The 14419-nt window shown below is 47.3% G+C and overlaps 1 protein-coding gene across 4 annotated transcripts in view; it reads right to left on the bottom strand.

Annotated features, from left to right (window-relative positions):
- Positions 1-13467, bottom strand: part of LOC125429607 — a 33843-nt gene extending 20376 nt beyond the window's left edge. Inside the window, exons 1-3 of one of the 4 annotated variants that reach the window (XR_007244013.1) lie at positions 12888-13453; positions 10526-10621; positions 1159-2780 (exon numbers count right to left, since the gene is read on the bottom strand). Coding sequence is in view for 3 of the 4 variants with exons in the window: in XM_048490870.1 (XP_048346827.1) it covers positions 2506-2780; positions 10526-10621; positions 12888-13179 (663 nt within the window). In the remaining variant the exon portion in view is untranslated. Of the gene's footprint in view, positions 1-607; positions 2781-9756; positions 10428-10525; positions 10622-12887 lie in introns of those variants that run through there. The other 3 variants (XM_048490870.1, XM_048490872.1, XM_048490871.1) reach the window with 3 other exon arrangements.
- Positions 13468-14419: the final 952 nt, after the last annotated feature.

Genomic DNA, 14419 nt, shown 5'->3' with positions numbered 1-14419 from the left:
GAAGAGTGGAGAGGAGGAAGCAGGAAGGAAGTTCCTGAGAATAGCAATCTACACATCAAAAGGATAGTGTCAGTATGATAGAGAAAAGGTGTCAATGCCTGTGACCCTCTCTAGCTATCTGACCTAGTGGTAAAACCCCCTCTGTGTTTGAGGCAGGAAACAGCATACAGTTCTTCACTTCCAACACCTTAAACAAGGTGTTAAGAGCTTATAAGAGTCTATCAAGGTCCCAGCTCGGTAGCCTTGCTTCCTTCAACTTCTTGAGTTCCGCAGCCTGCTGCTTCTTTCAATCTCCACCCCTTTCTGGGTCATCCCATTCTTAATGTAGGGTTACAACTGCAGTTTGCAAAGCAAGGAGAACTAAGTTGGACTGGAACCCTTTTCTTTTTTCTCTGACCCATAACTGGAAGGAATAAAGTTAAAATGTCTGTTATGAGTTCTTATGCGTCAAGGACCCACAACAAAACATTGCCATTGTGCATTTTAGATGGCAAACACATCTGTTGGAGCAAAGCAAACTTCACTGGATCAAAAACAGAGTTCTGAAGTTACTGCAGACAAGTCAAACTGCACAAACAAATCAAATAAGTTATCAAAGCACAAGATGTTTTAAAAATGACATTTTAATACAAACATGATCAGTTGTAAAAGTGAGTTCCGATTTTGCAGGGTCCTAAAGCAAACATGCCACCTGCTCCATCATGGATTGGACAGTTTTTTCACTATTGCATAGTTAGCCCTCAACAAACTTTTAAAACAGAAGAAGAGTTGGATTTATATTCCCCCCTCCTTTCCCTCCTGTAGAGATTCAAAGAGGCTTACACTCTCCTTTCCCTTCCCTCCTCACAACAAACCCCACATTGAGGTAGTTGGGACTGTGAAGAACTGTGACTAGCCCAAGGTCACCCAGCTGGCATGTGTTGCTGTGCACAAGCTAATCTGGTTCAGCTGGGGGAGATTCCATGAGAAGCATTTGGTCTCAGGTGTGTTGCTGTAGGTCTGATGTTATCAGGGTTGCAGAGATAGGGAAACAAAGGCACATTCATCAAGGTGAAGTGTGTGAGAGAATGTGGAAGCCTCTCCTGGTTTGCCAGTTTCCCAAAGGCAATGATACAAAATGACTTCAGTGGCAGGAATCTGGGTTTACTCCTCTTTGACCCCAGCTTCTATGAGCTGCTTTTAGAAAAACTTAGGGCTTCTCCACATTCTCATTTTCCTTGCTTCAAAGTTCCTGTTTCTTCAGGGTTCCACCCCCCACCCCCCCACCCCTGGTTCTGCAAGTGTTTTGCTCCCTCTAGTGGTTGAATCGGCACAACACAATATTAAATCAAACAAAACCAATCAGTTATCTGAAGGGTGATACAGTATCTTTAAACCTGTTTTGCACTGAGTTGATCAATAGTGGTAGCAAAACTCATGAAGAAATGAACCTCTCTCCCTGCAAAATGGGACTCAGATATGAGAAAATGAAACTACAGGAAAGACCTCACATATCTTTAGTAGGTGCATACCTACATCTCTACATCCAAGTCCCAAAGTGAAAATGGAAATATCTTGGTGCCTTTTATTGTATATCATGATCTTTTTATAGCATTTCCTATGTACACAGTTGGCAATTTTGACCTGCTTGATTGGAACACTGCAAATTTACACATCGCAAACTCCATTTTGGGTCAGCAGGCCAAAACCATCCTTGCATTTCCATTGCTGAATCAAATATTTGTCACAACTTTATCTTGGCTCTGTAAAAGATGTATGGCTCAGTAATGTATGGCTCAGCAAAAACAAAACAAAAAATGAAATTAGCTTGGTTGAAGCTTCTTCAATGCAGATGTGGCTCAGGAGACCAGTACTGTTTGGGGACCTATGTATTGTCTAAGGCTGTTTGGGGACCCTTTAAAATGGTATTAATGAGTCATACACGTTTTTAAAAACTCTGATTGGCAACTGCACCTAAGCCAAGCAGTGAATTTATCAAATAACTTTGTAATCATTTTATCCTCACAACAATCATTTGTGGGTGAGGCTATGAGACAGTGGATTGGAGCCAGGCTAAAATACTTTCACATATGCTGAATAAGGCACTTTGAATGGACTCTGCAATTGGATTTTGCTGTGTGAAATAGCAGGATCAAAACCATGACTGGCCTTAGGCTACCCTGTGATACTGAAAGTGAGCAGAAATTTGAATCGGATCATTTCAGGCCTACGACAGTTTCCAAACTATACAACAATATCAACAATACATTGATGCTTTACTGGAAAAAAAGCATCATGTAAGCAATGCTTCTTTTGTCTTTTTTACGCTGTTATTTTTCCTCCACAATCGGATTTCTTTTTATAAGTATTGACTTAAAAGTATCAGATTTTGCACATGCACCCCAATTTTTTAAAAAATGGCCTAGACTGCTTGCTTTCATTCATTCCTGAAAAGTATACATATGAGGTGAGAGTGTGTGCAATGTCCTGGGAAAATCCATACCCTGCAAGGTTATTGTTTGGGCTTCATGAAGTCCTCAGAAACTCAATGGCATCTTGGTCTAGAGGTACCTCTTCCTGGGCAAGGATGTGATACAGCCTGTCAGGAGTGGCTCTCGCCCCCTCACAGTTCTTCCAAACTTTAAGCATGTAGAAATTGCGCATGACCGCATTGCCGGGATTTTCCTCTTCAATCTGCTCCAGACGTGGCAATCCCACCCCCAAGTACTCAATACCAATGGCTCTCCAATTCTTGCCCAGATTTTTAGCCAGTTTCATCAGGTCCTTCTCCGAGACTGGCCCTGAAAAATGGGAAAATAAACTGATGAGATAGATAAGAAATGAACTTTCACGGGGTGGCTTCTTAAGCTTCTGTTTGTATCTGTAATGAGATGGACTCAGAATGGTCTTCATTGCCGTAGTTTTGCTTTATAAATAGAAACATGGTTGCTGTGGGTGATCAGGCCAGTAAAATATATATAGAAACACTCTTTACATTATTTTGTAAACCATGCCTCTGAAGGGAATACTTCCCCTTCCAACTTTATGTATTTAATTTATTTAGTTCTATTTATATGTCAGCCTCCCCGAAAGGGCTCATATATGTGTCCTTTCCCAAATGTTGGTCTCTGGAAGTGGAATTAGTGTAAAAGCTGACCTGGTTAATTAAAAGTGGCATTGTTGATTTGTGTGTGTTGTGCCTTTGTGACAGGTAGAAATCATCCAGTGAATCTCTCCCCGTCAGCTATGAATTTCTGCTCATTATATTAGACACAAAAAAGCAACCTTTTAACAAAAAAAAATGTTTTTATTTTGTGAACTATCTTGAGCCAGTTTTCTGGACAGGTGACATATACTTTCTAAACAAATAAAAATGTACCTGGTTTCAGATCCTTCACTTGATCTGTCCTAGAAATGGCCTGGAGGGGGAAAAGGTCTGCCCCTTTAATGGAGCCATAATAAGATGTTATTTGCTCCTGTTTTTAAAAGCTTCCGTTGCCCAGTTCCGCACTTTAATCCTGCGTTAAAGAGACTCCAGGCTTGTTGGCAGCCTATTTTGGTAGTGCATCCACTAATTACAGATCGGAAGATAACAGTTTAAAATGATATAATGATGAAAGAAAGGCACTCTGCTCAGGGTCTAGAAGAGTGTATTTCTGATTGTGTGCGTGTTAAGTGACATCGTGACACTTCTGACTCCTGGTGACGCTATGAATCAATGTCCTCCAAAATGCTCTATCGTTAACAGCCTTGCACAGGTCTTGCAAACGGAGGCCCATGGCCTCCTTTTCAGATTAGTGGGAAAATTTATGGATATCTGTAAAGGATTCAATGGTGTTGATGGTGAAGTAACCTTGAGTGCATTCCACAGCCCGGGCGATGGGCCAGCTTCTTCGGCGGAGACCTTATCTCTGCGCGGGAGATGAGGACTCCGTTCCCATGGGAAGCAGGAAGGGGGGATGGGGTGAATGGTGTTATAAATCCCAGGCTTCTAAGGGAAGTGTCATTCCGAAGCACCGTTGTGTGTACTTGAGTTTAAGATAAGCCCAAAATGACCTACCCCAAAAAAAAGCCTTTTATTTCTGCTTCTATACCCTTGGCATTGTGGCAGGAATCCTAATACATCTATATTCCCATGCAGGACCTCTGGTGTCTTGACATGGAGGTTGAACAGCCGCGAATGCGCGGTAGCCCCCAAAGAGGGTCTAATCTTCCCTCTTCTGATCTGAGGCACCAGCAGGAGAACGGGCCTCGGCTATGGTTCTTTCTCTCAGCCCCATCAGCACGAGTCTTCCTTTTACTCCGCTGGTCCAGGGGACGTGACGCACTCCACCATGGGGACTTCCAAGGAGCCGCCGGGGGGCGCTTCGTCTATGGATCGAAGCCTGTGGACTTATCGATCTCTACCCGCCTCGTGGTGGATTACAAACTCCAGATGCAACCTGTCATGAAGAGACGCAACTGACCACCTTTCATGGGCAACCCAGGAATCCATTGAACGGTTCCTGACTCAGATTTTGCGGGGATGTTCTAAGGAACCACCGTGGGTATACACTGGGGCCCGGCCCAAAGGACACCGGACTAAACTCTGAATTGGGAGGGTGATCCGTACTGCCTCACCGGACCCCTGATCCCGCCAGCCGCATCAGCACGAGGCCTCTGGGAGTCACCGCAGCGCCAGCGCTACGCGTTCTGCCCCGCTCAGATAGCAGAGTCCTAAGAAAGCCTGTACCTCCGTGCCGGACCTGTTCCTCTCCCTTCGGCAGGACCTGGGATGAGGGAAGCAGCTTAATTGGCGAGATGCCCAAGAAGCATGGACCCGTGGAACGCTGTGCCATGGAAGAAACGGCACAGTTGCAGCAAGAGCGCGGAAACTGCGAGTGGGACCGGGAACGGCAACGCAGAAGTTCAATCCTGTTGCACCTGCGCCAGCATGCTCCAATCCACATGCCCAGAATCTGTCAGTCCATATGTCCGTTCACCCAGACTGGATTTACAACGGCACCAAAGCGTCGAAATTTACAGAGTCACCAGCCCTTAAACGGGACCTAACTGGCTAAATTGGAACGGTGAGAAAGCTGCTTTGCATGCGCATTCAGGATGCATTGACCAAGTAAGGAGAGGGAGCTGGCTGCGCTGGAGAGGGAGCGCCAAGGAGGCAGCAGACCAGGAACCCCTGCTGGAGTCTATGCTGTTACTGGATCAATGCCAGTGCCAGGGGGCTTTCACGCATCTGGGTCCTGCCACCCAAACGCCAGCGGCACCGGCCAGCACTGCATCTTCGCCCCTCGCAGCTGCCTGCCCAACCTGCCCAACCACAAGCAACCACCACCCCAGCAGGCACCAAGAGTTGAACTGGGCTACCATCGCCCCGGAGCCAGCCCGCTTTGATGGGACCGCCTAAACTTCCCTACTTCATTTTGCAACTCAATGCCCACTTGAAGACTCATGATGATTTATACCGTCTGAGCGCCAAAAATACGGGACATCGGGTTCGGCCCTGGATGGGGCAGCAGCCGACTGGTTCGTGACTCTTCTAGATTTGCAGGATGAAGACTTCACGGTGCCCGTGATTCCTCCAAGCCTTGCTTTCGCCCACATCCAGGCCGAATGAAGCTATCTGCACCATCAAACTATCATCTGCGCGCAACCGCCTGCTTTGCAGGAATTTGCGGAATCTCTGCGGCGCTGCCACCACTTCCTCCCATGGCCTGAATGCGCTGAAATGCATCCTCGGATGCTGTGGACGGCAGCTGCGTGAAACGCTTTAATTCGGGTCCCCGCACTATTGCAGATTGAACCAGCTAATCCAGCGTATCTCGCCTGGAATACGCCGCGTCGGTGGCCGCCCACGCCCAAAACCCACTACTGTGTCCACCCGTCAAGCCCAGCTGCCCCTACCAAACCACCTCGTTCCGCCGCCGACTGGGATTGTGTCTTACTCGCGGAGGGCCAGGTCATCTAGCCGCCAACCGTCCCAAGAAACAAAACCAACCGGGCTTCCAGCTCCGCCAAGACCCCATCTGCCAAGCCACCGCGCAGGTCAGCTGGGCCACGACGGGAGCCCGCCTAAAGCGGTCATCGGCGCACCCAGAGAGGGAAGTGCAGTTGTTTGCCTTTCTTCCACGCCCATGGACATGGGGCCCACTCCCCACGGTGCGAAGGTAGCCCCATTACTAACCAAGCATTTCTGGCCAACCCCGCTAAACACACTCTCCTGATCATTGCCTCGCCCTCAGATTCTGGGCTGCTCCACTGCTTAATGCGCCCCAGGTGGCAGAGGAGCTAGGTCTGGACCAAATTCCTGGCCAAGTCTAATATTCACTCCAAATGGACGGCAGCTCCCTTGGGGAACGGCGACGTCTAGTACAAAACACAGCCGTTCTCCTCCGCTGTTTTACCACAATTTTATCTTTGGCACCAGTACAACACTCCATAGTTTTGGGCATGCCTTGGTTACGTTACATGAACCAAAGTTCATTTGGAAAGAACGATCTTAGAATTTACTGACCCTCCCCATGTGAACACATGAACTGGGGAAAACCCAATCCTCCTGACACACACCCTCCTGGCTTCTTTCCAGCGACACCCCCGATCTTATTGGCATCCCACCCATATCATGATCTAGCCAGAGTTTTTTCAGGGGAGCAAGAATGCTAATTGCTGCCACCCCACAGACACTGGGACTGCAAAATTGTTATACAACCAGGGGCGCAACTACCCAGTTGGTAGAATCTATCGCGATGAGTCCTACCGAGGAGAAGGGAACTCCGCGGCTCTCTGGACAAGAACCTGTTTCGGTTCATAATGGGCGGGCTACCAAACACAATACACGCTGCTCCCGCTTTTGTTTGTAAAAAAGAAAGATGGGTCCCATTGCTTTGCACACAGATTATCGAGGTCTCAACGTCTCCTGTCCAATAAATATCCTTTGCCTTTGATCAAGGGACCCTTTAGATGCACTCGCAAAGGGCGATTTTTACCAAATTGGACTGAGAGAAGCTTACTACAGAGTCAGAATTGCTGAAGGCTATGAACACTGACTGCTTAACACACAAAAGTTTGGACAGCTTTGAATACTAATAATGCCATTCGGTTAAGTGGGGGGCTCCCCCGGGCTTTTATGGCCCTCTTATCAACTAAGTTCTTCATGATTTATTGTACAAGGGAGTTGTGGTATACTTAGATGACGCCAGAATGGCCCGCAGAAACCATGGAAGAGCATGAGCATTGGTTCGGAGGTGCTGGAAGCTTGCTCGACAACTCTCTTTGGCCAAACTCTCCAAAATGCAGTTTTCACCAGACCTCCATTGACTATTTGTTATCGGATCTCTCACTCAGGGCTTGAAAAATGGATCCTGCTAAATTGACGCGAGTCCTCCAATGGTCTGCCCCCTCCAACCTAAAGAACTCAAATCTTCTTTGGTTTTGCTAATTTCTATCGTGGACTTTATACCCCACTATTGAACTGATCCTCCCCTCTCTCACAGACCTCACGCACTAAGGGTGCATCCACTGTCCGGGCCCCTTTCCTGGTCTGAGGGAGTGTCAAACAGCCTTTCAGCTCTTTAAAGTCTGCTTACCACCTAACCTATCCTAAAGCACCCTGACCCAGATCTCCGCTTGTGGTTCACGCGGATGCCTCGGACAAAGCACTTGGGGCAGCCCTGCTTGCAGAAAAAAAAATAAAGATGGTAGGCTGGTTCCGTGGTGCTTATTTGTCTAAGAAATTCTGGTGCTGAACCTAACTGGACTGTGGAGATAGCGACTGTGGCCATCAAAGTGGCACTCTCCACTTGGCCTAATTGGCTGGAGGGAGCCAAACACCCTTTCAGGTTTGGTCGGATCATAAAAACTTGGTGCTCTTTCCACCCCCCAAGATGTCTGCAAACAACTTGGCCGCATTTCTTTTCAAGCTTTTACAGTCCATTTTTTTCCTGGAAAACCACAACATTGGACGCTACCAAGGCCACCCGAGGGGTGGAGCTGCCTTACTTAGACATTCCGCTGCACTGTTCTTTCCCTCCCAGTTGGGGTTGGCTGTCACCCGACCTCAGCCGCCTCCTCCCACCGCCCAGCCTCGCTCTCCTTTCCCAAGGGAACTCGGGAAGAGGCGGGCTGCTACCCAGCCTTCAACGGAAGAAAGGCTCCCCAATTGCATTTGGAGAAATGGAGCTCTCATGGAGGGGGGGACTGCCTCCCTCCGGGCAGCAGGTTCTTGAAGCTTGCCACGATGCCCGCTCGGGCTGGACATTTTGGCTTTTAAAACTCTGCATTTAGCCCGCCGGTGTTCTGGTATGCTGCAATGCTAAAGCACATTGAGGCATATTAAGGGCTGCTCAGCCAGTAGCCAAAACCATCCCGGAAAGCCCCATGGGTTGTTGCAACTTTCCGGGTGGCCTCCCCGCCTCTTTGGGAAGTCATCTCCATGGATTTTATTACAGATTTTACACCGAAAGTCATGGCAACACGGTTTTGCTGGGTGGTGGTAGATCATTTTCTAAACAAGCCCATTTTATTCCATGCCCGCATCCTCCGCCTCCTGCTGGCACGTGCTGTTCATTCAACATATTTACCGCCTCCATTCCGCTTCCCCATTAAGGTGGTCTCCTAATCACGCCCCCAATTCATCTCAAAGTTCTGGAAAGCGCTTTTGGGGTTGTTGGGGTCAGCTTCGCCGTCACGCCTCTACCACGCTCAAAGTGACGGCGTAGTACGAGAGAACTAACAGAACCCTGGAGCAGTATTTACGTTGTTACACCAACCACCAAGACAATTGGTGCGAGCTTATCTCGCTTGCAGAGTAATTTCAACAATGCAGTTCATAGTAGTACAAAGAAACCCCTTTGAAATGCAGGTCTGGTCGCCCTTTCCACCAAGGTACAGCAACCCACCCAGCAGCTTTGGACCCCTAGAGTTTCAACAGTGGATTTCATCCCCAGTTTAGGGATTAAAACGTCCAGACCGCTTACAACAAGCAAAGGACTCCCAAAACTGCAGCGAGCAAACACCGCCGATTTCTCCTCTCTGCGGTGGGTCTGGGTGTATTTATCTACAAAAATCTCAGAGACTTGCATAAATACTCCAAATCCTAAGTAAAAGATTGTGGGACCTTTCAGGATTACTAGTGATTAATGATGTCACTGAAGTTCTCGCTTAGATTTGCTCTTAACTCTCTTAGTAACATTCATCCCGTCTTCCATTCCAGCTGTCATGAGGCTCCTGCCCGATGCCTTTTCGGCACGAATTGGCCGAGAGGCCCCCCCACCGACTATTATTGGATGGTCAAGCAAGCACTACTAAATTGACGCTTATTCTGACTCTCGCTTTAATCGCAAACGCTTGGTAATATTTAGTCTCTTTGGGTGTATATTCCTTCAGTGCTAATCAATGGGTTTATTCCAAAATATTGAAGCCTCACCCTTATTTCTGCTTTCCAATCGGGCTCAAGATAAACCTGGGGGGAGGGGTCTTTGGTGGAGGCAGAGTGTAAAGGATTCAATGGTACATGGTGAAGTAACCTTGAGTGTACTCCCACAGCTCCAAGGGCTAGCTTTCTTCAAGGAGACCTTATCTCAAGTGCTGAGATGAGGGACTCTGTTCCCATGGGAAGCAGGAAGGGGGGATGGGGTGAATGGTGTTATAACCTGTGCTTCTGGCGGGAAGTGTCATTCCTGCCACTGCGTGTACTTGAGCTTTCTAAGATGTCTTAATAAATGGACTTTTACTCCCAAAAAGCCTTTTATTTCTGCTTCTATGGAATTCCTTACAATATCTTTCTTGTGTTTCACGATATTCCTGAGAACCAGATTCTTCTCTTGAGGCTTTTGCTTAACAGTGCAATCCTTAGGGACACTTAGCTCTGATCTCCACCTGAAATTAAGTTGATGTCATTCCTTGGTTACCCTTTCTTCCTCTCTTCTAGTATTTCCCATGCCACTGAAATGTACACCACAAGCACTTGAGGACAAATAATATGCTGTTGGTATAGATCCCCTTAACAAAGCCTGAACTGATGTAGGTAACTGCTTTCATATGTTAAGATGCATGCCAAGGCATTGGGGGAAAATGAGTAGGAATTCCCACTTGTTATATGCAATCCAGAAAGATGCTGTCTTGTTAAACGGCCACCTTTACATGGCAAAACTGAGATGAGGGAATCATTTATCCGGATTGCCTCTTCTCCAGGTTCCATACAGCAAAGCGGGATGCCTACACAAGAACCCCTTCTCTGATTCCTTTACAAGCATTCTTGATCACGCAAGTGGTTATCTAGATCAGGGGATCTCTCATTATGAAAACTTATATAGTCTTACTTCAGTAGATAACGCTGTATCTATAGAATCATGGCTTATAGTTGGAGGTCGCTCTGTTGAAGCTAAACAGGTCTCAGTCTTGGATATGAGAGACCTCTTGAGAACTCTGCTTATAGCACTTGGAGTTCTGTGCTGAAAGAAAGCAATTAAAGAAACAAGTGCAATTAAAGAAACAAATAAAATGCGTTGCAACTGGGCACTTTCTCTGCCAGACCATTCTGTGTACTCACTCGATACTGAGGCAGTCTCAGGCAAGTTGTTTGTCCAAGCATTTGCCTCTGTGGTCCTTTCACTGATAAGGAGCTGCTGTTCTTGCAAACCTGACACTGTAAAGCAACATGAACACTTAGGGCACTGCATTAACAACAAGATGAAGTTCTGGGTATGGTTGCCAGTTCAACGTTGGGAAATTCCTGGAGATATGGAGTCTGGGAAAGGCAGAGTTTGGGGAAGACAGGGACCTCAGCAGGGTACAACGCTACCTTTCAAAGCAGCCATTTTCTCCATTGATTTCTGTATGGTCTGCAGATCAGCTTGTTTCTGGGTACAATTCAAGGTGCTGATATTAGGGGAAGAATATCCTGACGTAATGCCCCTTTATAAGGTGACCAGCTCTCAGGGTGAGTCTCATTCTATGTTGGCGTTAAGCCCTGGCCAGCCCTGATTGGCTGGAGGGAAATGGCAAGAATATAAAAAGAGTCAGCCAGAGTGCTAAGGGCTCTTTTGGTTCTCTTTTGGTTCTGTGTGCCTTTAGGGTGCGTTTTGGCAGAGTGAGCAGATCAAGCAGAGATCTATCACTGCTGTTGGTCTGACAGGAGTCAGAAAGTGTACTCTGAAAGCTGAGGAAGCTAATCAGAGACATCAGGAAGCCCTGAGTCTGGTGGAGAGACTCTATCGTCTTTGGAGGCCCCTGCCTTCTGATATTAGGGGAATAACAAACTGAGAGAGGGCCTCCTCTGTCATGACACCAAAGCTGTGGAAATTAGCACCCTTCTGTTGCCATCTTCCACAAGTAATTGAAGATTTTGGTTGGTTGGTTTCATCTGGCATCCCCTCAAGGATTCCTGCTTCCCAAGGATTGTTTTAATTGCTGTTTTTATGCTTTGCATGGATTTTTAACTTTTACAAAAAAATTATGATGCGTGTAGGGGGAGAAGTTAGATGGTTTTTAAATGTGACCTTATTATGCGAGTGTGACAGACTGCTGGAGAAGGGTTAATTTTAAGGTGAAGTTCTGTCGGAAAAAAGGAATCAAACGAGTTAACCCAGAGCTCCACCTGAATGGCTGGCTGGTACTGCAGCTGTGTATAACAGCCCAAAAGGTGTGTGTTTGTGAAGCAGAGAAAAAAGGCAGCAGCAGAGGCAGAAAGGAAGAGAGAGCGCACTTTACTGCTTCTGAAGAGGCTGGATAGCCGGTTTTTGGGAAAGGACTGGGAAAGGCCAGGCTGTATGTGAAACCTGAGCCTCGGTCCTAGGGGAAACATCATCACAGGGACAATACTTAAAACACACAGAGGGCTTGGTCATAGGTCTCTGCAGAGAAAGCACCTAGATATGGGACAGTAAAGTCTCTGAGGGTGTGTGTTAATTAACAGAGTCAGGAGTTGGTTTAAAGGTGGAATACCCCACAGCCTGCTCTGTGAAGCCCAGCGTGCCTCTCTTTTAGGGAAAAGAGTGGGCTGTCTAAGTATTTGTCAAGTTCTGTGAAAGAAAGATTTTCCCTGTGAAAGAAGTTTAATAGAAGGGAGTTTTGTTAAAACTGAGTCAACTGTTTGAAACAACGAAAGAGTTAAGCAAAGTATTCCTGTTACAGAAAAAGAAAAGTTTAATTATCCCTGTAACTTATTTGCTTGTAAATCTATACATAAATGTTCCATCTGTTTGCTTGTTAATAAGCCTCAAGGAGTCCTTTGAGAGTGCCCAATCCAGCCTGATAAGAGCAGTCAGTTTTGGAGAGAAAAGTAAAATCCCCTCACAGAGCTAACAATACATTGAAGAGGTGGCAGCTAGAATAAGTCTGACAGACTCTCCTGAAGAGACTTGGGTGTGTGCATGCCCACTCTGCTTCAGTCAGCCCAAGCTCACGCCTTTTACAGCATGTTTTAAATTGTCAGTCACGTGGATGGCCCTTATAGGCAGGCAGGTAGGTAAACAGATGGAAAGAAGTTCAAGGAGATCTTCCTGTCTGGGAAATACCTCGTGATTTGGGAAGGGGAACTGGGGAATGGGAAGTTTGGGGAGAGGATGCAATGGAGTGTAATGTCACTATGGCCTCTTCCGTGCATGCAGAATAATGCACTTTCAATGCACTTTGGAGCCGATTTTACTGTGCGGAATAGCAAAATCCACTTGCAAACAATTGTTAAAGTGGACTGAAAGTGCATTATTCTGCATGTGCGGAAGGGGTCAGAGTCTGCCTTTTAAGGAAGCCATTTTTTCCAGGTGAATGGATCTCTAACTTTTGGAGAGCAGTCGTAATCCTGGGAGATTTGGAGGTTGGCAACCCCATCCCTAGTCCATGGCGCCTGCTGAGCTCAGCACTTGCCGGCTTCCCCAGCCAGACAACCCACCTGCCTGCCCTCTCGTGTTTACCTGCTGCAGCGGCCGCTTCCATCCGGGGAGTCTCCGCGGGCGCCCGAAGGTTGTATTTCTTCAGCAGGTCCCTCCTGGGGAGGTCGTGGAGCACTCGGGCCACCACCTCCAGCTCGATCGCCGGGCAATACTGCAGGAGCAGGTCGGCCACCTGCACCCGGGACACGTTGTCCAGTTTCCCGCGCGGGATGCGGCAGGTTTGGTTGGGGACTTCCGGCAGCAAGAACACAAACACGCGCAGGTCCTCGTCCGTCAGGTCCTCCAGGATACTCAGCAGGGTCCGGTGGGCCATGTCGCCGGGGAGGAGAAGGCCCCTGCCTCCAAGGGCAGGAAAGCGATGGGGGCCGCGGAACAAAGGAAGGGGCTGGCTCGAGTTTGCGCCGGGGGAGTGGCTCTTTCGCTTTCGGATGCTTTCGCCGCTGGAGAGGAAGAAGGGGAGTTGCTCCCCGCGGCAAAGTCGGTTTGCACGCGAGTTTCTGCAGCTTCTGCAAGCCCAAAAGTGAGGACCAGCCGGCCCGAGGGTGAGCGCGTGCGCCAAAGAGAGAGAGAGCTCGGCGCGTGACGCTTTGCAAGGCGCGAGAGCCCCCCAAGGAGGGGCTTGGTGGCGGCGTTATGAAAAAGCGGGGGGGGGGGGAGGTCCTGAAGGAAGAAGACTTTCCCTCTTCCTAGTTTCTCTCCAGAAACGGTCACTTTACCAGCTGTCCTTCTTGTGGCTGAGGAACATGGACCAGGTGGCGGAGGGTCGTGCCCTGCGCGTCACCTGGGCTAAAAGAAAAGTTAATTAGAAGCCCGGTGGCCCATGGCATCCTCTTTATTTTTTATTCCGTATTTTTTAAAGTTCTCCCTCGCCTACATTATAGCCTTTAAGCCGCTGCAACATTAAAACATCCCCATTAAAACCCGACAGCCTATCAAAGTGATGGGCGGCTTCTTGCCAGAAAGAAAGAAACATATCACACATTTGAATAAAAGAATAACATTTGTCTGAAGGACCTTATTCAAAAGGCCACGTTGGCCGTCAGAACGTATGTTGTTCATCATGCTTCCAGCTTTTTGATTTGCTGCTGGCTTTTGATTAGGTCATCCAGTTCTTTTGTATTTTTCCCATTCAAGTTTTCTTGTATGCCAGCTTTACTTGTGTCCAGCTGTATATATTTTTCCTGAGTATTCATATATTTTTTTTCTAAATATATGTTTAAATTCATTTTTCATCATTGAGTTTTTTCTCCCACTTTGTGCAGTTGCACATTTATTTAACTAGTTAAACTGTTATTAACATGTATTCTTATCAATGTGCGCACCAGTGTGCCAGAGCTTTTGTGAGAGAGGTGATAGAGCCATTTCCTGGTGGGCCTTGTGGTTGTACTGTCTTTCTGGCTTGTCCACTAAACAATTGTACATAGCTGGTTCTGTTACCCCAACTAGAGGGAACAGGATAAGTTACCCGACTCTTGTTTAGAGAATCAAAGAAACTGACAAGGACAAAGGATCTTAAGAAGTTAGTAAGTTTATTATAGAAAGACAGGTTGCAA

The sequence above is a fragment of the Sphaerodactylus townsendi genome, linkage group LG03, assembly GCF_021028975.2.
Source record: "Sphaerodactylus townsendi isolate TG3544 linkage group LG03, MPM_Stown_v2.3, whole genome shotgun sequence".
Taxonomy (NCBI): Eukaryota; Metazoa; Chordata; class Lepidosauria; order Squamata; family Sphaerodactylidae; genus Sphaerodactylus; species Sphaerodactylus townsendi.
The sequence above is the reverse complement of the archived record's forward strand: the minus strand, read 5'-3'. Positions and strand labels throughout refer to the sequence as shown.